General features: G+C 43.3%; 1 protein-coding gene across 1 annotated transcript in view; it reads left to right on the top strand.

The window, feature by feature from the left end:
- Positions 1–24,717, top strand: part of PIR (pirin) — a 32,308-nt gene that overhangs the window by 3,670 nt on the left and 3,921 nt on the right. Inside the window, exons 4-8 of the mRNA XM_083612199.1 lie at positions 5,379–5,462; positions 7,048–7,254; positions 15,885–15,969; positions 22,267–22,311; positions 23,205–23,287. Of these exons, the coding sequence (XP_083468325.1) occupies positions 5,379–5,462; positions 7,048–7,254; positions 15,885–15,969; positions 22,267–22,311; positions 23,205–23,287 (504 nt within the window). The remainder of the gene's footprint in view (positions 1–5,378; positions 5,463–7,047; positions 7,255–15,884; positions 15,970–22,266; positions 22,312–23,204; positions 23,288–24,717) is intronic.

The raw sequence follows: 24,717 nt of genomic DNA, 5'->3' as shown, positions 1-24,717 counted from the left end.
AAGGCATGCTTGCCTATGTCTGCCGGTTTTTACCATTGCTATAGTAGATAGTTTGGGAATGGTCCACAGCTCAAGGGATAGAGCCTCTGGTTTGCATGCAGAAGGTAGCAGGTTCGGTCCCCAATGGCATCTTCAGGTAAGGCTGGGAGAGAGAATCCCTGTCTGAAACCCTGGAGGGTTGTTGTCACTCAGTGTAGACAATACTAAGCTAGCTGACCAGTGATCTGATTCTGTAGAAGGCAGCTTGCTATGTTCCTGAGGCCAGCTGACTTGGGCCTCAACCCATGACAGGCCTCACATGAGACTCATTAAAGAGTTGTTTGTTTGGCTGGTTCTGTGAGATCTCTTCCCCTGCGGGGAGGAGAGAGAGAAAACAGAAGAGCCTACAGAGGCTGCCCACTGTCTCTTATTCCTATATTCCAGTTGAAGTGGCCTACATTGCCCTCTCAGAAAGCCCAGGCTATTCAAGAAGCACCTTGCCTTGAAATAGCAGAGATACCTTCTTTACAGTGAACGAATTCTCTATCTTTTATTAGCAGCACGGCAACTCATAGCCCCAAACCAGAAAAGTCTGATTATCTTGCTATGGAGACCAAAGGTGTGGACAAGTCACATTAATGGAAAGGCTAGCTAAACACACGAAAGCTCCGTCTGGCAAGCAATTTCATAGAAACGCTGCACCCTTTTATGCCTTTTCTGTTGAGTGGCCTCTCCCACAAATGCGCATGCAATTATGGCAGACTGTATTCCTGTTTACGGTCTGTCTTTCTTTTTAATTACAGTGGGAAATCAGTAAAATACATTTAACGTCCTACATTTCAAGCACATGGCTCCCCCCGGAGACTCCTGGCAACTGTAGTTTACCCTTCACAGAACTACTATTCCCAGAACCCTTCGCAAACATTTGCCAGGATTCTTGTGCTTTAAATACATGGTGTGTACACAGCCCGTGTCTTTGCTGTCTTATTCTACAGTTTTAATGGATGCTTCCTGTTGCAAACGTTATTATGTACAGCGCTTAGTGAGGTTTCCCTGAATAGCAGTGTATAAATCTTTTAAATATCTGTAAAAATTCTAGAATTACCAAAAAACCTCACCAACCCTCTTACAGTACCTTAAAGACTTAGCAGTTCTACTATGGCCTGACTATGGAGTCTGAAAAAGGCTATGCTACAAAAAGACTTGCTCATCTTTAAGGTCATGCCAGACTCTTCTTAATGCTTTTGCTGTGACAGATTGTGGAACATTTCTTACATCCCGCCAGCAGGCGGCACTGCTCAGCAGCAGTAGAGGTAAGGATGAGTTTGTGCAGGGCAAAATGACTTCTTAGTGAACACAAGACTTGCAGGGAAAATCTCTTTAAAGATCACCGGCTTTTTAAGCGAATGATGCATTATCAAATCCAGTGGGTAATAGGGAATACATTTATAGGTACACAAAAGTAAAAAAAATGAAAACCACCCAGGAATTTATTAGGATCTCACCAGTGTGACTGTGTAGGAATACAGTCCAAGTAAATATTTGTGAGAAAATCACACCTATTTTCCCCCGTTCATTCTTTCACTAGCAATATGATTTGTCCCTTAAGGTACATTCATTTTATTTTCTTTCAGTGCCGCTCATCTATGCCTCCCCCTCTCTCCCAGTGTTGCTTTTAGTTTGTACAATAAGTATGCAGGATATCATTCTACCATGTCTGTTGTTGTTGTTGTTTAGTCGTTTAGTCGTGTCCGACTCTTCGTGACCCCATGGACCAGAGCACGCCAGGCACTTCTGTCTTCCACTGCCTCCCGCAGTTTGGTCAGACTCATGTTTGTAGCTTCGAAGACACTATCCAACCATCTCGTCCTCTGTCGTCCCCTTCTCCTTGTGCCCTCCATCTTTCCCAACATCAGGGTCTTTTCCAGGGAGTCTTCTCTTCTCATGAGGTGGCCAAAGTATTGAAGCCTCAGCTTCACGATCTGTCCTTCCAGTGAGCACTCAGGGCTGATTTCCTTCAGAATGGATAGGTTTGATCTTCTTGCAGTCCATGGGACTCTCAAGAGTCTCCTCCAGCACCATAATTCAAAAGCATCAATTCTTCGGCGATCAGCCTTCTTTATGGTCCAGCTCTCACTTCCATACATCACTACTGGGAAAACCATAGCTTTTACTATACGGACCTTTGTTGGCAAGGTGATGTCTCTACTTTTTAAGATGCTGTCTAGGTTGGTCATTGCTTTCCTCCCAAGAAGCAGGCGTCTCCTAATTTCGTGGCTGCTGTCACCATCTGCAGTGATCATGGAGCCCAAGAAAGTAAAATCTCTCACTGCCTCCATTTCTTCTCCTTATATTTGCCAGGAGGTGATGGGACCAGTGGCCATGATCTTCGTTTTTTTGATGTTGAGCTTCAGACCATATTTTGCGCTCTCCTCTTTCACCCTCAATAAAAGGTTCTTTAATTCCTCCTCACTTTCTGCCATCAAGGTTGTGTCATCTGCATATCTGAGGTTGTTGATATTTCTTCCAGCAATCTTAATTCCGGCTAGGGATTCATCCAGCCCAGCCTTTCGCATGATGAATTCTGCATATAAGTTAAATAACCAGGGAGACAATATACAGCCTTGTCGTACTCCTTTCCCAATTTTGAACCAATCAGTTGTTCCATATCCAGTTCTAACTGTAGCTTCTTGTCCCACATAGAGATTTCTCAGGAGACAGATGAGGTGATCAGGCACTCCCATTTCTTTAAGAACTTGCCATAGTTTGCTGTGGTCGACACAGTCAAAGGCTTTTGCATAGTCAATGAAGCAGAAGTAGATGTCTTTCTGGAACTCTCTAGCTTTCTCCATAATCCAGCGCATGTTTGCAATTTGGTCTCTGGTTCCTCTGCCTCTTCTAAATCCAGCTTGTACTTCTGGGAGTTCTCGGTCCACATACTGCTTGAGCCTTCCTTGTAGAATTTTAAGCATAACCTTGCTAGCGTGTGAAATGAGTGCAATTGTGCGGTAGTTGGAGCATTCTTTAGCACTGCCCTTCTTTGGGATTGGGATGTAGACTGATCTTCTCCAATCCTCTGGCCACTGCTGAGTTTTCCAAACTTGCTGGCATATTGAGTGTAGCACCTTAACAGCATCATCTTTTAAAATTTTAAATAGTTCAGCTGGAATACCATCACTTCCACTGGCCTTGTTATTTGCAGTGCTTTCTAAGGCCCATTTGACTTCACTCTCCAGGATGTCTGGCTCAAGCTCAGCAACCCCACTACCTGGGGTGTACGAGACATCCATATCTTTCTGGTATAATTCCTCTGTGTATTGTTGCCACCTCTTCTTGATGTCTTCTGCTTCTGTTAGGTCCTTACCACTTTTGTCCTTTATTATGGCAATCTTTGAACGAAATGTTCCTTTCATATCTCCAATTTTCTTGAACAGATCTCTGGTTCTTCCCATTCTGTTGTTTTCCTCTATTTCTTTGCATTGCTCGTTTAAGTAGGCCTTCTTGTCTCTCCTTGCTATTTTTTGGAAATCTGCATTCAATTTCCTGTATCTTTCTCTATCTCCATCGCATTTTGCTTGCCTTCTCTCCCCCGCTATTTGTAAGGCCTCATTGGACAGCCACTTTGCTTTCTTGCATTTCCTTTTCATTGGGATGGTTTTCGTTGCTGCCTCCTGTATAATATTGCGAGCCTCCATCCATAGTTCTTCAGGCACTCTGTCTAGGAAATCTAAATCCTTAAACCTGTTCCTCACTTCCACTGTGTATTCATAAGGGATTTGATTTAGTTTGTATCTTACTGGCCCAGTGGTTTTTCCTACTTTCTTCAGTTTAAGCTTGAATTTTGCTATAAGAAGCTGATGATCTGAGCCACAGTCAGCTCCAGGTCTTGTTTTTGCTGACTGTATTGAGCTTCTCCATCTTTGGCTGCAGAGAATATAATCAATCTGATTTCGATGCTGCCCATCTGGTGATGTCCACGTGTAGAGTCGTCTCTTGTGTTGTTGGAAAAGCGTGTTTGTGATGACCAGCTTGTTCTCTTGACAGAACTCTATTAGCCTTTGCCCTGCTTCATTTTGCTCTCCAAGGCCAAACTTGCCAGTTGTTCCTTTTATCTCTTGATTCCCTACTTTAGCATTCCAATCCCCTATAATGAGAAGAACATCCTTCTTTGGTGTCACTTCTATAAGGTCTTGTAAGTCCTCATAGAATTGGTCGATTTCAGTTTCTTCAGCACCAGTAGTTGGTGCATAAACTTGGATTACTGTTATGTTAAAAGGTCTGCCTTGGATTCGTATCGAGATCATTCTATCATTTTTGAGATTGCATCCCAGTACTGCTTTCGCCACTCTTTTGTTGACTATGAGGGCCACTCCATTTCTTTTGCGGGTTTCTTGCCCACAGTAGTAGATATGATGGTCATCCGAACTGAATTCGCCCATTCCCGTCCATTTTAGTTCACTGATGCCCAGGATGTCAATATTTATTCTTGCCATCTCATTTTTGACCACATCCAACTTACCCAGGTTCATGGTTCTTACATTCCAGGTTCCTATGCAATATTTTTCTTTACAGCATTGGACTTTCCTTTCACTTCCAGGCATATCCGCAACTGAACGTCCTTTCGGCTTTAGCCCAGCCGCTTCATCAGCTCTGGATCTACTTGTACTTGTCCTCTGCTCTTCCCCAGTAGCATGTTGGACGCCTTCCGACCTGAGGGGCTCATCTTCCAGCGTCATAACTTTTATATGCCTGTTGTCTTTGTCCATGGAGTTTTCTTGGCAGAGATACTGGAGTGGCTTGCCGGTTCCTCCTCCAGGTGGATCACGTTTGGTCAAAACTCTCCACTATGACCTGTTCATCTTGGGTGCCCTGCTCGGCATAGTTCATAGCTTCTTTGAGTTCTTCAAGCCCCTTCGCCACGGCAAGGCAGTGATCCATGAAGGGGTCTACCATGTCTAGTTTAAATGAAAAACAGAATGTCTCTGTCTTAGGGATACCACGATATACCATGGGGATCAATACAGTACAGTGTAGTGCCATTGATTTCAGTGGGAAAACATTAACAATCTGTCTAACTCTCCTGTTTAAATCAATAAGATTCTAAAATGTTAACTGGCTGAATTATACCCAATATTTATTTGCTCTGTGGGTTTGTTGTTGTTGTTGTTTTTGCTTGCTTGCTTGCTTGTTTTAAACTGTATTTTTACTGGAAATGTTATTGTAAGTCTCATAAGGCTTTGTCCCATGTTTGGAAAGAAACAATGTCATTTAGATTACAGTTCACTGGGCTTCAGACTACAAACTCCATTGGAACAAATGCCTTCATGATTGTCAGATGAGGCTATAAAACCTGCTGTGAGGTTGGGCTTCCCTGATGCTCTAAATCTTCTCTTTCTCAGGTAACATACTTACTGGCAGGCGGCTCCATGGCCCATGAAGACTTCTGTGGCCACGCAGGTAGACTGAATCCAGGAGATCTGCAGGTAAGCTGAAGTGATGAGAACGGAGGTTGCCCTGTCTTGCCCTTTCACTTTGAAATTGGTTTTGAAGACTAGAAGTTTTGCAGTGTATTCCCCCCCCCCTGTTGTCTTCCTAGTACAGTGGTACCTCGGGTTACATACGCTTCAGGTTACAGACACTTCAGGTTACAGACTCTGCCAACCCAGAAATAGTACCTCAGGTTAAGAACTTTGCTTCAGGATGAGAACAGAAATCGTGCTCTGGCTGCGCAGCGGCAGCAGGAGGCCCCATTAGCTAAAGTGGTGCTTCAGGTTAAGAACAGTTTCAGGTTAAGAACGGACCTCCGGAACGAATTAAGTACTTAACCCGAGGTACCACTGTACACTGATTTCTGTAATGAGGAGCCTGTGACCTCTCCACCCCTCCAGATTTTGTTGGGACTCAGATTGCCAGCAGCCTGCCATGGCCAGTGGGTCAGGGATGATGGGAGTTTGTGGTACAACAACATCTGGAGTATCACAGGATCCTACCCCCTGGAGCAAACCATTGGACTTCAGGATTCCATGCATCCCAGTTTGAGATGGGTTACAGTGGTGGTACCACCACTCTGTTAAGTTTGTTTGAAAGAGATGAGGTTGGGGAGCTATTTAGGTATCCGGGAGTAGAGGAGAGCTCCACTGCCTTGAATTGTTTGCAGAAGAGGGAGTTTTGTGAGATGCGGTTTTTCCTACCCGGCCCAAACATCCTCTTCTGTATAAACTTCGCCAGATAGGAGCTTTGCCTTCCACTGCATTTGGTCATCCTAAACAGAAAAAGGATTAAAGTGGCTTCAGTTTGGGATTGAAGATGGGACCTAGATCTGAAAAGAGTGGAGACTGATACTGTAGACGGGGTAGTTAACCTGTGACAACCCCCCCCATCCTTAGTCATTGGAGAAGTCTGGTTAGACTTCAGCAACATCTGGGGAGGGGGGGTCACAGGTTAGCCTATTCCTGTTACAGATGATGTTAAAGGTTCCGAATCCAATTCATTCTAATACAACATTTCTAAAGACCTTTAATGCAACCCTATGCATGTCTATTTACACCAGGGTTTCCCAAGCTTGACTCTCCAGCTGTTTTTGGACTACAATTCCCACCATCCCTCACCACTGGTCCTGCTAGCTAGGGATGATGGGAGTTGTAGTCCAAAAAAGAGCTGGAGACCCAAGCTTGGGAAACCTTGATTTAGACATACGCCCCATGAAGTTCAGTGGGGCCTTACTCCCAGGTAAGCGTGCATAGGATTATTGAAGCCCTAGGATATTTACATTCTGGGTCAATTCCCATCATACCACAATCCGTCATGAAACTTTTTGTTTCCTAAGTGTTTAAAACTCATGGATTATTTTTAGCTAATAGCATAACAAATTATTAGACCTGTATTTTTGCATCTTGTTCCGCTTTGGCTAAATAATGGAAGGTGGAGTTGCCAGCTTTGAGCAAAACACTGGATCGTGTGTGCAATTTGGGGGGAGGGGACTAGGAATTGAGTTTATGCTTTACTTCAGCTTCTGCAAAGCAAAATATTTCTGTTCTCTCACCTTCTCCTTTACCTTTTGGTATGTAGTGGATGACAGCCGGCCGTGGCATTCTCCATGCAGAGATGCCTTGCACTGAGGAGCCAGCCCATGGCCTGCAGCTTTGGGTCAACCTGAGAAGCTCTGAGAAAATGATTGAACCCCAATACCAAGAACTCAAAAAGGAAGAAATCCCCAAGCCTTCACAGAACGGTGTGAGTGTGTCCGTCATTTCAGGAGAGGCGCTGGGCGTAAAGGTAAACACATTTGCTGACAAACTAGCGAAAAGAGAGCTCTTTTTTAAAAAAAAACTGAACAGTTCTGATAGTTATCTTATGGCTTAGCACAACCTGCAGCCTTTTAAAAAGTGAGCCCCTTGTCTTAACTATACCTTCGGGAGGGGGGAGGGGAAGGTAAAGCCACGGCAGGGCGAATTGAGGGTGTTTGTGAGTGACTTTTCCTTCTCTGATAAGAGCAGTAAGATTACGGGGCAAGTTACTGTGTACTCCTTGTGTTTATGTAGTCCACATGCTATTGGGGAAGGAGTCCACACTACTATACTTCCTTGGAAAGCTAATCTGTTGGCAAGGAAAAAGTGGAATGGAAAGAGCCCTTATATACAAAAGGATCTGCTTGCAAAGGAACTCTGTGACCTATGCACTTAGATTTGTTTGCATGAAAGGCCTGTAGCCAGCTCAGTGGTGGAGGAAACTGTGCTCTCCCTCCTCCTCCTCCTGAACAGAGCCGCTGGCTAGAACGAAAGCCACATTGCTCACGATGGCGATATGAGGGCAATTCCCACACGGTGCTCCTTCAGTGCAGCCCTACTGCCACAAAAAGATGTGTACTGTTCAACCTTCCCCAACCAAATGACATTTTCGACTACAAGGCCCATCAGTCCTAGCCAGTATGGCCAATGGCTTGGGGTGATGGGAGTTGGAGTCCAATGACCTCAGGAGAGCACCAGGTTGGGGGTGGCTATCCAAGGCTTATGCTAGATAATAATAATAGTAATAATAATAATAATAATAATTTATTTATTTATAGCCTGCCGATCTGGTTGGGTTTCCCCAGCCACTCTGGGCGGCTCCGAACAGAATATTAAAAACACGATAAAACAGCAAACATTTAAAACTTCCCTAAAGAGGGCTGCCTTAGATGTCTTCTAAAAGTCAGGTAGTTGTTTATTTCCTTGACATCTGATGGGAGGGCGTTCCACAGGGCGGGCGCCACTACCAAGGAGGCCCTCTGCCTGGTTCCCTATAACCTCACTTCTCGCAGTGAGGGAACCACTAGAAGGCCCTCGGAGCTGGACCACAGTGTCTGGGCAGAACGATGGGGGTGGAGACTACAGGCACCGTCATTGTCTTTAGCAAATGTTTTCTGGCTGTATGTTTCCCCGAAACCTGTCATATGCTTAAAATTCCAATTCACTGAAGTTACATGTTTCAGCTAGTTAATTATGTAACCCCTCAGGGTCAGACAAGTGGAAAACAAGCAGGCCAGTCGTGCTACATCTGCCATTTGTAGGGATCTGAATGACTGAGCCTTTAGTTTTAAGAGGATGTAATTGTATGGGATATCATCCCTTTTGCTTACCTTTCTGGAAAGTGTTTTTACTGTCAGTGAGATGCTGTGAGATGTATGAATTATTATTAATAGCATCTCACTTTCAGGAAGCAGTGCCTGTATAGTCAAGCCGTGGTTTGTTCTTACGGCAAGGGAGAAAAGGAGCTGGGGCCTTGTCGGAGGAGGTTGAGTCTCAAGGGTCGTAATCTTGGTATTTCAAGCAAGCATTTTATTGGGGTTTTTTTCCTTCTTTTTAACAAGCTGCCTTGCTGTGGCCCATCTAGAAGCACATAAAATAAGTGAGCGAGTCTCATCCTATATACTGTCGAGGCATGCCTTGGTGATATACTGGAATGTGGCTCGCAAAGGAAGCCGGACGCCTTTGTTCTTGCAGTGAACCAACAGCCACTTCCAATCAGGAAAGGTTACAGAGGGAAAACAAGCCGCACAGCTTGCTCAGCCAGTTCCAGCTGGCCCCACACAGAACACTTAAGCCCACCCCACACTTTCGGAGCTGACCCCTGACCCCTGGGCTCTGCCTCTACATTCCACTTCTTTGTTTTATTAACTGAGCCTGTGCAGAAGCAGAGTAGCAGATGGGCTGTCTTGCCCAGGCATTCCTCCATAGCCCACTGTTAGCTTAGAGGCCGCTCAGCCTTATTTCTCATTTCAGTTGTGGCATTTGGTGAGAATTCTAGGAAGAACAATGTCAAAGCAAGGCTAGAGTGGGAGATTCAATATGGGGAAGGGCCATCTGCTTTGCTCAATGACCGGCACTTCAGGTTAGGGTTGCTAACTTGCCCTGTCTTGAAACCCTGGAGAACCACCAACCTAGAGTCAGTGGTCCGGCCCAGTAGACCTATGTTTTCCTGTATCCTTAAAACCTTTCGTCATGGAACTGGCAGTTCCCCCACTGTGAGAAGTGAGGTTACAGGGAAGCAGGCAGAGGGTCTACTCTGCGGAACGCCATCTCTTCAGAAGCCAAGGTTGTAACTATACAACCTTTAGAAGACACCTGAAGGCAGACCCGTATAGGGAAGTTTTTCATGTTTTATTATGTGTTTGTATATGGCAACCCAGTCAGATGGGCAGGGTACAAATAAAATAATAATGTATAATCTGGTTTCTCCTCCCACAAGGCATCCTTTTTTAATCAGCCCCCCACTCCAGAGTCTGTATAATTTTTATTTCCCAATAATTCAGCCTCATATCTGAAGAGGTTGGCCAAGGTTGTCCCCAACAGTTAACAGCACAGCTTCTTAGGTGATGCTCTATTTCTGTGGCTGAAGCTGTGTAAAATGCACCCGTCAGGCCAGATTCCTCCTGGACCACAATTTTCAAAAGCCTAGTCTGGTACATCTAGAAAGAGCATAGCTGATTTATCAGTCTGATATTACCTGGCAAGATGAAGAAAATACACACATTCTGTGGTGCATTAAAATAATTTATGTAGACACGCTATACCAGAGAGACACATTACTCTGTTTTTACATTTATTACCTGCACTGCATTTTTCATTCCTTAAACAATTGCTGAAAGTCTTCCAGGTGGAAGAACTCGAAAAAGTTTCATGAGGAAATGAAAGCTTTGGCTATTTGCAGACCTAAAGCACTAAAACAATCTGCATCCTATTTGCAACCTACCCTTGGCAGTTTGACAGCTGGATGATGCCCTACTTCTGGGTGGAGTCAGTTGATCAGATGTTTGGTACAAAGTTTCAGATGCAGAGGGATGGCAGATGCCTACTTGGATGAAAATTTCTGCAGACTCAGCATGCTCACCTAAGATGTCAGCGCTTGGCTTTAGATGCTCATGGGCATGTCCAGCAGCAATGAATTCTGGGAACAGCTACTGTAGCTGCGTGAACTGGGTGAGGAGCCAATTAAAATAGAGAGCCCCTGGGTGAGCACTTGACTGTGGCTCAGTTAATCCTGAGTTGCCTGGAAACTAATATTCTACACTATAGAAAAAAGTATGTTTAAAGTTGGACTTTAGAAAAAACAATCGCTCTAGCAAACTTCATTTTACTATACAGTGGTACCTCAGGTTACAAACACTTCGGGTTACAGACACCGCTAACCTGGAAAGTAGTACCTTGGGTTAAGAACTTTACCTCAGGATGAGAACAGAAATTGCGCACAGGCAGCATGGTGGCAGCGGGAGGCCTCATTAGCTTAACCTCAGGTTAAGAACAGTTTCAGGTTAAGAACGGACCTCCAGAATGAATTAAGTTCGTAACCAGAGGTGCCACTGTATTAGATCAGTATTTGTAAGTTCCTGGGGTAAATAACACCCATAAAGGAAATACTTAATCCACTTTGTGCATCTTAAATACTATTTGTAGCATTTTCCATGCGTTTAATGAGCCCATACTGAAAGCATTGTTGCCACAACAACTAATTCATTGTGCTCAATTTTGGGATCCATCAGACTGAACACAATCCATGAGCCATGTGGGGTTTGTTGTTATTAGTTGTCTTTTATAGTCTCAAACAGATAAGCTAAAAAAGGCTCATCAAGCCACTGCTGAGCCACAATTATAGATGATGGGCTGTGTTTGGCTTGGTGGGTTAGCCAGTTGTGCAGGCATGATGTAAGTGCTTGGGATAGGATATACCCAAAACTCTGCCAACACAGCGTTGACAGATAGGATTTGGCATGGCAGAAATATTATACTCTGATGGCAGATAAACTGGGGGCATAAGGTAGGCATCATGGTCTATCTTTACACATTAGCTCTGACGGAGGAATGAAAGAATCTCTACTTCGCTTTACACCTTCAACAGTGATTTTAGAAGCTGCTTCCATTGTGAAAGAGAGGCAGCTGCTGCTCGTTACTCCAGTTTCTAGTGCTTCACCAATAGGAATATTTCACATTGTCTCATCAGTTCAGCCAATTAACTTCAGAAGCTTCATCACCGCATTGCCACCGGCACAAACGCCCTCTGCACAAATGTTAACACTGAATATAGCAGCAAATATGTTTACGATCATCACAGGGTCATATTTTGAGCTACTCGTTTTCATTATAATACCTACTTAGACTTGTGTGGAATTCTTTAGCTGTAATTTTTGCATTGTAGGGGGGCTGGACTAGATGCGCCTTGGGGGTCCCTTCTATAAGTCTGTGAATACAGACTGAGTAATATTAGTAAGCATGGCTCATTGCCCAGCTACTGCTACGCAACAAGTTCTAACCATATTCATATATCCCACATTTTAAAAAGAAGATAATGCCTGCAGTTACAGTAAATGTTGTTTGCAAACTCAAGGGATGACTTCACATTGCATACTTTTCTGAAGCTTTTCCAATTGCATGTCTTTAATTTTATCACCTTCTAGCATTCCTCCCATTGTTTTTATTAGCAAACGTGCTATTCATTACGAAGACAAATCAATGCCACATGTAAGTTGTATGGCCTAATGAAATCGTGACCATACCAAGGGGATGTTGCTGCCCTTTCTAGTGCAGGTATAACAGACAGAAAAACCCACCACCTTCAGATCGGTCGTAAATTCTCTTTCTGCGTGTTGAAGATGCTTTGTTGAACCATTTTAATGCTGGTGCCTTATTACCACGAATAACTGAAAAAAAATGTATGCAAGTTGAGCCAAAGTGGGGTTTGCATACCAAAGTAGTCATAAATTCTTTCAACATGTGGCTTCAAATCTTTCCATAAGTACTTTGCAGTGCTGTTTTAAAAGGCATTTTTGATTTAATGCCTCTTTTTGCCTTCCGGAAGGCACCCTTTAAAAAATTCAACATGATGCATTTCCACTTCTGATTCATTTCCTGACCCAAGATTGCAATTTGTACGTTGACTCTGGTACATGACACCGCTGCTTGAAATTTCATGTTTGAGGGGAACTGGTTTTCCTGTGTCTTATTTTAAGAATAGCCATTCCTTTTTCTAACGAGAAGGCAACATGGATTTGGGTTGTATGAACTGTTGTTTAGTTTAGGTTCACAGGGCAGGTTCAACACACAGGAAAGGTCTTGGGGGATCTTGTAAAATAATTGGAAGCAAGCACCGTTGGAGAGTGCAGTTTGTGTTTCATTACATTTCATCTGATGCCTTTAGGGCATGTCTGCGCACGGAGTTATAAAGGGCTTTTACTAATTCTTATAATCAAAATCCCTGGCATCTGAGTGATGGCAATGTAGGATATTCATTGGGAAAATGTAGCAAAGAGGATTGCGAGAGGATGTTCTTCCTCTCTCGTAAGCCCAGAATTGGGGCATCCAATAAAGTTGTTAGTTGGGAGATTCGGTATAGATAAGAGGAAGGACTTCACACAGCACATACCTAAACTATGCTGCCACAAGATATAATGATGGCAGCCAGCTTGGACAACATTAAAAGGATTGTAGACAGATTCATGCGGAATAAGGCTATTGGTGGCTACTAGCCAAGATAGCTGTATTAGCTCCAGAACTGGAGGTGGAAGGTCTTTGAAATCCAATTGCTGAGGACAACAAGCAGGAGAGGTCTTTTGCTCTCATTTCCTTGTGGGCTTCCTGTAAGCAACAGGTTGACCACTGGGAGAACTGGCTAGAAAGACCTTAAGTGTGCCCTAGCAGGGCTGATCTTACATTCTTGTCATAGAAGAAATGGCTGTTGGTATCAGGCACACCATAATGGTATGAATTACATGGAAATTATTAGAAGTAAAGATGATTCTAGTAGAGCAGAGAGATTTCTAGATTTTGTTTACATCGTGTTGGACTATATCTCCCGTTCTCGTGTCTCATTTAAAAAATGCTGACCACAATGTCTGAAGACCTCTTGCATTAGTCCGTGACTGCAATGCCGGTCTTACCCGAAAGGGACACCTCCAGGGGTGAGAGGTTACTCTCTTTGCTAAATTAATCCCTAATATCCCTGCTGAGCCCCATGGAGTCTGTGTGGGTTTGGAGGATTAGGTTACTAAAACACTGGCAAAGACAGAGAAAGAAATAGCTTTGTGCTCACTTTGCCGATTAAATTTGTTTAGAGGAAATTCATTTTCTCCAGACATGCCCCATAGGACTGACTTGCACACACAAAAGTATAATATTTCCACATAATATTTTAAAATGTTAAAATTAATTGCATTGCTTATTGGTTCTGCAGTTACGTTGGGGTTAGTAGCCATTAGTTTATTTATCTTTCATGAGTTTGACAAGTTTAAAACTGGATTAGATAAACTATTGACTATCATTGCATTTTATGGCAGCCAATTCTATAATTTGGGTGAAAAGGTACTTCCTTTCATATATTCCCCAATTAAGTTGATTGCTCTCTTCCAATTCTAGTTTTCCAGCTTTTCAATCTCTTTTTGAAATAGAGTGACCTGAACTTTAGGCCACATTCAAAATGCTGGCAATTCTATATTCAGTCTCTTTCCTAATAATCCGTAGGATGGCTTTTGCTTTTTTTCAGAGCTATCGCACTGAGTATTCCTTTATTTCCCCCTTCTCTGTTTAGAAGTCTCTCTTCATTAAGCCACGAGCTTGACAGCAAAGCAAATCTTTAAAAACGTATCTGCAGGAGAACTAAACAAAGTGCTCTCTAAATCCTGCAGATCTTTATCAGAAAGAGAACAGTCAGGAGAAAATGCCATGTTTGTCATATGGACCGAGAGAAATGTTCATACCTGAACCTGTTCCAATAGGAGTAATAAGATGGTACGATAAAGCCTGCTGAAGTACAAACGTGTATGGTGCAGAACGCGCCCACCCATCCTAAAAATGGTTTAATCAGTGCTATTTATCCATATAAAGACTCTTTCTCTGCTTTACGATTCTTCAGCATTTCCTTGAGACTTCACAGTACTTGGCTTCTCAGCTTCTAGGTCAGTGATGGAAAATCTGTGGCCATCCCAATGTAGTTGGACTCTAGCTCCCATCAGCCCTGATGGTGGCCCTTGTTGGCTGAGTCTGATGGGAGTTGAAGTTCAGCCACATCTGGAGGGCCACAGTTCTAGGTAAAATGCAGGCAAGGTAGCCACTGATGCTGAAAGACCTACATTGTCTCCCAGTACGTTTCTGAGCACAATTCAAAGTGTTGGTGCTGACCTTTAAAGCCCTAAACGGCCTTGGCCCAGTATACATGAAGGAGCATCTCCACCCCCATCGTTCAGCCCGGACACTGAGGTCCAGCGTTGAGGGCCTTATGGCGGTTCCCTCATTGCGAGATGTGAGGTTACAGGGAAGCAGGCAGAGGGCCTTCTCAGTAGTGGCACCCGCCTTATGGAACACCCTCCCATTGTGTATTAAGGAAATAAACAACTTCCTGACTTTTAGAAGACATCTGAAGGCAGCCCTGTTTAGGGAAGTTTTTAATGTTTGATCTTTTATCGTGTTTTTGATATTCTGTTGGGAGCTGCCCAGAGTGGCTGGGGAAACCCAGCCAGATGGGCGGGGTATAAATAACAAATTATTCTTATTCTTATTTATTACTAAAGAAGAGAGGCCTCCTGTTCTTTTCATAGTAGTTTAGAAGAGGGAATTTCAGCAAGCTTAGCTTGCAATGGCTAGCTGAAATTCTCTCTTCTACACAACTTTGAAAGTCGCAGGCAGCCTGCACTATTTCAGATCTGCCCACCACATATGCAAGGGCTATGCATTTCAGGATTCAAACATCTTGTTGCTGCAACCATGTGGGAAAAAATAACACACGAGCATTTGGAGGCCTTGCTCATGCAATTTTTTTTGAAGGCAACAGTCCGAATATGGTTTCTATTTGAATGGGAGGCTGTGAATCTTGCTCATACATTTCACTTTTCTATGCCACCTCCTTGGATTCAGGGTGGGAGTGGGAGTTTTGAATTTCAGAACTGAGGCCAGCAGGAGGTCTCCTTATTCAGAGTTGAATTAGCCCCCCAACCCCCCTTCTTTCCAGTTCTTGAATGTAAATATCCATCTTTTTTGTTTTTACTTCGTTACCATGTTTGTTGTTCTGACTCCATGCAATTTCTTTATGGTTAGTGGCTAGCCTCAAAAGAGCCTCTCAAATATTCTTTTGAACAGTTGTGCTGCTGATGCAGATTATAATTGTTTGAAGAGTGCAGCCTAATATATATATATATATACACATGCACAATTTACAGGCCCTTGCATTAAATTAACTCAGTGGCAGACAGTTATTTCTGAGGAGACATGTATAGGATTGCTACTGTTCTAGAGGTAGTGTTTAGTCATCATGAAGTTACAACTGATAGCCTTATCCTCCATTGAAATCCACTGCTGGTGAACTCCCTCTTTGTTGTGATGTGTTTTATGCTGCCAGCCCATTTTCCTCCTCCTGAGATATAAATTTTCCTTGTTGCTGTTCAGTCCAAGGTGTATACCCGCACTCCGACGCTGTATCTGGATTTCAAGTTAGACAAAGGAGCAAAACACACCCAGGCTGTTCCCAAAGGTAGGAAACGTTTCCTTCATCTCATCAACAATGGAATTTGGAGCAGCTTCAATGGTGATGCTTGAATCTCGTTAATGGTGCCTTGTGATGGGATGAGTTCTTAGCGTGGGCTTAACTTCCATTCCCATTTTTGGTTGTGTGCTTGGGCCTTCATACACGGCAAAATATCTGAGGGCCAAGTCATGTCAGAGGTATGGCCCAATAGGTACATAAAGGTAAAGGAACCCCTGACCATTAGGTCCAGTCGTGGCCGACTCTGGGGTTGCGGCGCTCATCTCGCTTTATTGGCTGAGGGAGCCGGCGTACAGCTTCCGGGTCATGTGGCCAGCATGACTAAGCCGCTTCTGGCGAACTAGAGCAGTGCACAGAAACGCCGTTTACCTTCCCGCCGGAGCGGTACCTATTTATCTACTTTCCCTTTGACGTGCTTTCAAACTGCTAGGTTGGCAGGAGCAGGGACCAAGCAACGGGAGCTCACCCCGTCGCAGGGATTCCAATCGCTGACCTTCTGATCGTCAAGTCCTAGGCTCTGTGGTTTAACCCACAGAGCCACCCGCTTTCCAATAGGTACATAGTCACACTTGAAAGACTTAATAGCTACAGTGGTGTAATCTCACTGGTGCAGCAGGGTCTCTGGTCTCTCGCCTCCCTCTGCGCACTTTTAAAATCTGCTTTTGAGCATCCCCAACCCTCTGGAGCCAATTTGGAGGTTGGGTGCAGGGACTGAAGAGGACAGGAGAGGAATCTCTGTTGGGCACACAGATGTCTGTTGTGCTGGTGCATATGGCGTGCAGCTTCCCTCCAGGAATATCCATAAGCCCTGTTCAGTCATTTTTCCATCACGTGGTCACCATCTCATGCCCTCCATGAGATGCAGCTGCTGGCCCCGCCCTCCCTGTCCCATTTCCAGCAGCCCCGTCCATCAAACACAGATTTCTGTGGGGTGAGGTCTGAAGCCAGCAGCCTGCTCTTCCTGTGTGGTTTCTGAATTGTGCGGGGAGCCTCCAGACATAGAGTAGGCTCCCAATTTCAGACCATTTCCTCTAACGTGTAGAGGGCTGCCGGGCCGCATGACAGGGGCAGAAGCCGAGATGGCAGGGCAACAAGCACAGTGACACCCTTTGCTTTGGGCATCGTGAAAGGAGGACTGAGTGAATAGGATGGTAGTGAAATAGGCAAATGCTCTGGACCTGTGACTACGCACATTGCCCGGTAGGTCTTTCATAAGTTAATGGCTTCACTTCCATTCTTGTAGGAAAAATATGTGTTCCACTGATTTAGGGTCAAAGTGTTTGGTATGTGGGAAATCTGTGACGTGCTTTTATTAATGCAGCCATTAGTACATTCCAATTCGATTAGAGCAGTTGGATAATGGGAGGTTTTTCTTACCTTTTCTCTCCATTGTGCCATTTTCTCAGTCTAAATTATACTCTCAAACTGTGGTTTGTCAAGTGAGGTAAAAAGTACAATACCCTTTAGGGGCAGCTGATTGTGGAAATTGGGGTAAGGTGATGAGAATGAAAAAGGCACATTTCCATTGCTCTAATCAGATTGGTAGCCTCTCATGGCTGCATTTCATTTAAAGACAGAATGGCAGACAATCCAATCCCATGAACACGTAGTTCAGCCCCAGTTCTTGCAGAAAACAGATGGCTGCTGGCTAGATACTGAGGTCAGTCAGTAAGATTTTTATGTATTGTAAATGCTCTGCCTCAGTTGCAAAGAATCCGAGTTTGGCTCCAAAAAACTTATGCACACACTTATCTTGCTACATATGCTATCCTGACTTTGGTAAGGCTCATTTGAATAAAGATTGCCAAGGTATTTTTTTTTATAGTTGTTATTAAATGAGCTGAGGATCTGGAGTTGCAAAATTCCTTGGCATTTGCCACACATGTTAGTCTCTTAGGTAATGGGCAAAGAATTAGCTGCAAATTAGCTCCATAAGATTTTTCAGCCATTTCTGTGAGAGACGGATGTTTGTTTCTACACATTTGTGTTTTGTATGTAAACAAATTTATGGAAACTCTGGCCTTTTAAAGCAATATACTAATAACCACTGAACAGTTAAGGAGTTGACACATAAATATATCAATAAATACTCATTTGCTATCTTTTGAACTATATCCTGAGTTCAAGTAAATCACTTTTAACACTTCTAAAAGGCTGCTGAAGGTTTAAGAAGGGCAGGAGAATTACAGGCTTTTCTCTTAGATATTTATAGAGCTGGTTTCTTTTGAAGAGGTATATGATGAGCATAAAGAGATCACAATCCCTTGCTACAGAATATCAGCAAACAAGGGACCATTAGTTCCTGAGGGGATTAGCAGAAGCGAGAGAACTATAGAGAGCAGTGCCTTCCCCACTTCCTGCTTAAGATAATGTGTGTTGCCTTGAGGGAAGATGGAAGAGGAGAAGCCGAGTCCAGGGAGCGCATAACCCATCATGGATCATCAATAGCCTGAGAGAGCTATTGCTAAGGCTAAAAGATTCTAGGCCAAGGTTGGTGAGCAGGAGTACTGGGACTTAGAGGAGGTGTGCATTATAGACACCTGCTGGAATGGAGAAGACCAATGGGTCATGGTTTCCTGGATGCAAATTGTTGTTAGATCCAGGAAACATGTACTGAAGGTTGTGTCATTCTGTATTTCAGAGACAACATAGTCCTTAATGTGCTAGAAGAAGTCTGCCCTGCTAAGCTCCCACGTTTTCCCTTTACTCTTCTTCAGTGCAGTCACAAGGAGAGATCAGAAGTTTCTGCTTCTGCTTTAGTTTTACTACAGTTTAGCATATCAGCCGAAACCGTCAACTGTGGTTAATCTTAACTATGATTAGTGAAAACAAGCCAGCTTGGTATTCTGTGGCTCCAGTGGGTCATCTCAGATCAGATCAGTTGGTGTTTTCCGATGCAAGCTAGAGTTCTAACTGAATTCAGCAGTCTTCCTTAGGAATCTTTGATGGGCAAGTGGGGGCCTGAAACAAAACATTATGTGGGTTAATGATTGGGTTTAGTGCTGCAGACAACTCCACCTTCCTAGGCTTCCCACTCTGCCATTCTTGCTGTGCCTCCATTTTGCATTCCTTCCCTGTCCCACACTTTTGTTTTGTTGTGTCAGTTACCATGAAATTCCCCTCTCTCTCCACATCTGTTCCTATCCCGTGTTCACTGATTTACTTCTTCACCTTCCGCCTCACTTTCAAGTCATTCTTGATTTTTTCATCAGCCTTCCTCCCTTCCTTTCTCTCTCCTGCTTCTTGCTCTCAGCTGCATAATCTTCTTGCTCATAGTTTGTTCACTTTCTTCTGACCCAGTTTTTGTTTTCATAATTTTTCACCATCAACTTCTAATCTGCTGGGTCTGCTTCCCCTCATCTTGTTAATCTTTTCCCTTCCCTCTGAGCCAGTGTGGCGTAGTGGTTAAGAGCGGTGGACTCATAATCTGGTGAACCGGGTTTGCGTCTCCGCTCTTCCACATGCAGCTGCTGGGTGACCTTGGGCCAGTCACACTTCTTTGAAGTCTCTCAGCCCCACTCACCTCACAGAGTGTTTGTTGTGGGGAAGAAAGGGAAAGGAGAATGTTAGCCTCTTTGAGACTCCTTTGAGTAGTGATAAAGCAGGATATCAAATCCAAACAACTCCTCCGCAGCCGCCTCTGCCTCCTCCTCCTCCTCCTCTCCCCTCGCCCCAAACTCATTGTCCTCCTAGCAGATACAGCCAGGAGCCTGGGCAATGGAAACTTATCACGTAAGCCCTACGTCCAACATATTTTTTATGGCAACAGACATGGATGAATCAGGCAGGCCCTGCACATGTATGCAGTTGTGTTTCGGCCTTTGGAAGGGAGTTTGCCTCCTTTGTGTGTTAACATGTTTTTGTTTTGTTTCTTGTACTCCTGCAAATCCTGGTGTTCCCCTGAGCCTCTGGGTGCTTGTGTAGGAGGTTTTAAGTATATAAGTATCACCACTCACCCCAAAAAGCAGAGAAATAAAGGGGACTCGTTTGGAATGGCTGCTGTACAATCTATCCATGTCACAAAATCAGTTATCGGCCCACTGTTTAACTTCTGAAGAAGTCTTAAGCATAACTATATAGCCGCAAAATTTGATTTTTTAAGGCTACCTTCCAATCTATGTCTATTTATGGAGAAAAATTGTGGTCCTTTAACTGGAGTTTAATGTGTCGGGATTTTCATGTCAAAATGATGGGGCTTGCTGCTTGTTCTGGGATATGTGCCCAGAGAATGAGAAGGATATAACCTTGAAAATAGAATTGCTGTGGCTGAAATCCATGTTGTTATTTCAGAGGTGCATCTGCATTTAAAAGAACACATTTACTAACTGTTGCAGACTGAGCAGTAACGTTTTAACAAAAAGATGAGCGCTGCTTATTTATGTTATGAATTGTTTCCCATGAGGCATCCCAAAGCAATTGACAATATAATAAAACATTTATGAAGCAGGCAGAACAGTTGTATATGTAAAAACAATTAAATGATTATATGTTTTAAAAAGCCGTTTAAAGCAGCAGTGCATAGGTAAAATCAATTCAGACCCAGTACAGGTGCCAACTAGGATAAAGAGAACAGAGTTTTAATCAGGTTACATGGCAATATTTTTTTTCATCCATGTCAAAATGCTAGGCATTCAGCTTGGAAGAAACAGAGCTGGTGGTCAAATTTAGCAAATAAGGATTTCATCTAGCTGGCGTTCTGGTGGCTGCATCATTGTGTACTTTTTAAGCAAACAATTCCCTTCAAACCAAGTAGGATTTCCATCTGAGCAAAAAATATTTACAACTGGGCTAAGAAGCAGCAAACCACCAAACAATGGACTGGGCCCACCAGTTAAATGCCTTTCCCAAGAAAAGGTCCATTTTGTGTCTCCTATCTGAAGAATTGATGCTTTTGAATTATGGTGCTGGAGGAGACTCTTGAGAGTCCCATGGACTGCAAGAAGATCAAACCTCTCCATTCTTAAGGAAATCAGCCCTGAGTGCTCACTGGAAGGACAGATCCTGAAGCGGAGGCTCCAATACTTTGGCCACCTCATGAGAAGAGAAGACTCCCTGGAAAAGACCCTGATGTTGGGAAAGATGGAGGGCACAAGGAGAAGGGGACGACGGAGGACGAGATGATTGGATAGTGTTCTCGAAGCTACCAGTATGAGTCTGACCAAACTGCGGGAGGCAGTGGAAGACAGGAGTGACTGGCGTGTTCTGGTCCATGGGGTCACGAAGAGTTGGACAATACTAAACGACTAAACAACAACAACATCCACAGAACTGCAGCTGAAGGATAAATGAACAGTAGTAAAAGGCTAAGCAGCCTGTTGGAGAGGCCTTGGTGGGCTAGAGGTGACCTACAGGTCTTAAATTGCCTTCCAGTATAAAAAGGTAAAAGCATATTGGGAAATGATTTATAATGAATTGAAAAAAATGTTTAAAACTACTTTCCAAAAAATCCAAAAAACAACCAGAGTCGTTTTTGTTGGGGATAACCCATACTGAAATTCCCAGGTGTCAGAAAAGGGTATTTATGTGTGCAACAACTGCGGCCTGTGTTTTGTTAGCTGAAAAATGGAAAGTGAGTGAGGCTCCAACTAAAGAGGATTGGCAACTTAAGTTGACAGAATATGCACAACTTGCAGATTTAACACATAGAACAAGAGAGCAAGAAGAACATGCATTTAAAGAAGACTGGAATACATTTATTGAATATATGGAGAGTATTCAGCTGAAATATACAGCTGAAAACGCTGGCAGCATTAAGATAAATTCAACAGAGTAAATAATTTTTGATGGATGTAAAAGTGGAAAGCTGATTTGAATGGTTATAGTAAAATATGCAGGGATGTAAAATCAACAATGGGAAGCGAAGAAGGGTAGACATTGGATATTTTAAAGTTTGTAAAATGTTTATTTGAGATTGTAAAATAGAAAATGTAATTAAAAAAATTATTAAAAAGTTGCCTCCCAGTAAGCCTCTTAAAATGGAATAACTTAATTATTTATCCTATTGTTAAACTGAACAGTTAATGAATACACTGGAAAGTTCAATGTATTTTGCTGTAGTGCATGTCTCTCTACTTTGGGGAGGTGTGGGAGGTTGGTAATAATGTTGTTTCATTAGTTATGTTACATCTGAAAATAAGTAAAATACGGTTTTAAAAATGGAACCTTTACACATGGATAGAGTTACACCTATACCTTGCAAATTACAACTTTGCATGGCCTAATACCGGCCTACATATGTTTAAGCTTTCTATGTATCTCACAGTATTTTGCTCTTTTACATTTCAGGTTGGACAGCGTTTATTTACACGCTCTTTGGTAATGTATATGTTGGTAAGTTGCTTGTTGACACCACCATGTTTTGATTACTGGAAACTGCTTCTGTTTTTGAGAACCATTTTTTATTTTCAAAAGCTAGTACGATCTTTTTTTAGGGGTGAAATGGTACTCAGACTGCTGTAAATGTCAAACAGGCAGCATTTGCTAGCTCTGTAAAAATTGCTGCCTTTAAAGATTAGTAGGTGGCTTCCTATTGGTTTATGACACTGGGTTGCTCTCTAAAGCCTACTATGGTCTCTGCACAGTATTTCCTAGAGATTGCTGCTCTGCCTGTGAGCCCACCTATCTATAAACAATAAATCTGTGGTTGACCCTTGTTGAGGGTCCTCGTGGCGCAAATGAGCCGCCTTAGTTGTGGCAGGTTGGAGAAAGCTTTGTTTGTTGGGTAATGAAGCGGTGATCTTCAGAGGACCATAGTGATGCTAGATATCCTTTCACAGAATCAGAGTCAGAAGGGACCGTGAGGGTCATCTAGACCAACCCCTGCAATGCAGGGATCTTTTACCCCATGTGGGGCTCAAACTCACAAGCCTGAGATTAAGAGTCTCATGCTCTGGCTGAGCCATCTCAGCTGAAGTATTTATTTCAAAGTAGAAAACAGATATTGCAGGGAGAACTGTAAAATGCCCCTTATAGAACAATCCTATATTTGGAGGGAAGACCCATCAAATTCAGTGGGGCTTAATCAGGTAAATGGTTCTAGCATTGCATGCTTGGGCATCATAAGTCTTACCTTGCAATGGAGTTATTCTGTGATCAGCTGTCCGCCTGGAAATTTTCATGAAAGGCTTAATTATTCATATATGTCTCAGAAACAGTGTGAATTAGCCAGTACCTATATGGAAATGTTAGCACAATCACTTCTTGAAAAAACCACCATTTTCCAGGTCCTTCTGATGCTCAACAAAAAATAGAACCGCACCACACTGCTGTGCTGGACGATGGAGACTGTATTCAGTTTGAAAACAAGGTATTCTGCAACTAATCTGTCTGGCTCCAAAACATCACTCTCACCCCCAGAATGCTTTCAGTAGGTTTTAACGATAGTAAACTGGGTCAGAATGAATCCCAAATAAACCGCCTTAGCAAGAACCCCCAATTAAACTGTTAAAAGAAGTGCTGAACCTGTCTTCATTCCCTTCCTATACTAAATGTTTAAGTGTCTTTTGCTTGGTTGCAATTCTTGAGAAGCTCTTATTCTGCAACAGCCCATTGACTCTTGTGGAACTAGAGTAAGTGGACTGGATTTCATCGGCTTCATTTATTCTTACTCTTTGTATTTTACTCCCCGCACCCTTCAAGCTGCTTAAACTGCAGTTTGCGGAGTGCTTTCAGGTGTTCTCTACAATGGAAATGAGGTGTATTCTGGGATACATTCTGACTCAAGGTGGCCCTGAATAGCAGTGTGTCTTCTAACAAATGTCTTGACAACGACTTCTATAATACAGATCAATTCTTTGCCCACCTCTCTCTTCAGATATTCAGTTCAGCTACACTGGAGCATAGGAGGGGCTGAGTTTTTATATCTAAGCTCTCCAGGCAGCCTCTCACATGCTGGTTATGATATAGCGGTCTTCAAAGAACAGCCAGACAAAGAAATTGCCTGGCTGATCCCTACAAAACAGGTTGAGAATTGCTGAGTTACATAGTAACTGCCTGGCTTATTCCTAGACGTATCACTGTACATGAAGCAAGGTTTGTGCCCCAGTGCTGGCCCAATGGACTCTATTGACCTCATGAGCAGTGAGCAAGGAACAGAGGCAGCAACCATGTTGTATATTTGTATGTACTAAAAGAGCTCCCCAGATCCCCTAGAACTGAGGCTGAATTTTCCTTGGCCCCTTCCTGGTAGGGACAGGGAAGGACTCCTGTCTGAAACCCTAGACAGCCACTGCAAATTATTGCATGCAAGAGTGGCCCTCTAGATGTTATTGGCTGTGAATTTCCACCAGCTCCATCTAGCTTGGCTGAAGGGTTAAGGGAGTTTTAGTCCAGCAACATCTGAAGAACCAAAGGTTTAGCCAGCACTGATGTAACCAGTCCTGTGTTCTGACAATAGAAGGTAGCTTCCTGTGTTCACTGAAGTTGAATCAAAAGCACCTCCTTCAATCTGTTCAAGTTATTACTGATATAGGAGAGTGCAGTTTCCATTGGCCTCATTCACATGCCGTGGCAGACATACAACTCAAATGGCAGGGACCCGGCTCCTCCTTCTGCCAAATTGCAAAGAGACGAATCTCAAAGCAGTGAGTCAAGAACAAACCATTGTATGATTCATGTTGGGGAGTTAAGATGGTTTGTTTGTTTGTTTGTTTTGCATGCCCCTTGAATCCAACTTTTCTTTGTATGCTTAACCATCTCCAGGCTGGAAAAATAGATTATATTCTAGGTTGTTGGAAA

Source organism: Podarcis filfolensis (genome assembly GCF_964270895.1).
Source record: "Podarcis filfolensis genome assembly, chromosome: 4".
NCBI classification, from domain to species: Eukaryota; Metazoa; Chordata; class Lepidosauria; order Squamata; family Lacertidae; genus Podarcis; species Podarcis filfolensis.
The sequence above is the reverse complement of the archived record's forward strand: the minus strand, read 5'-3'. Positions and strand labels throughout refer to the sequence as shown.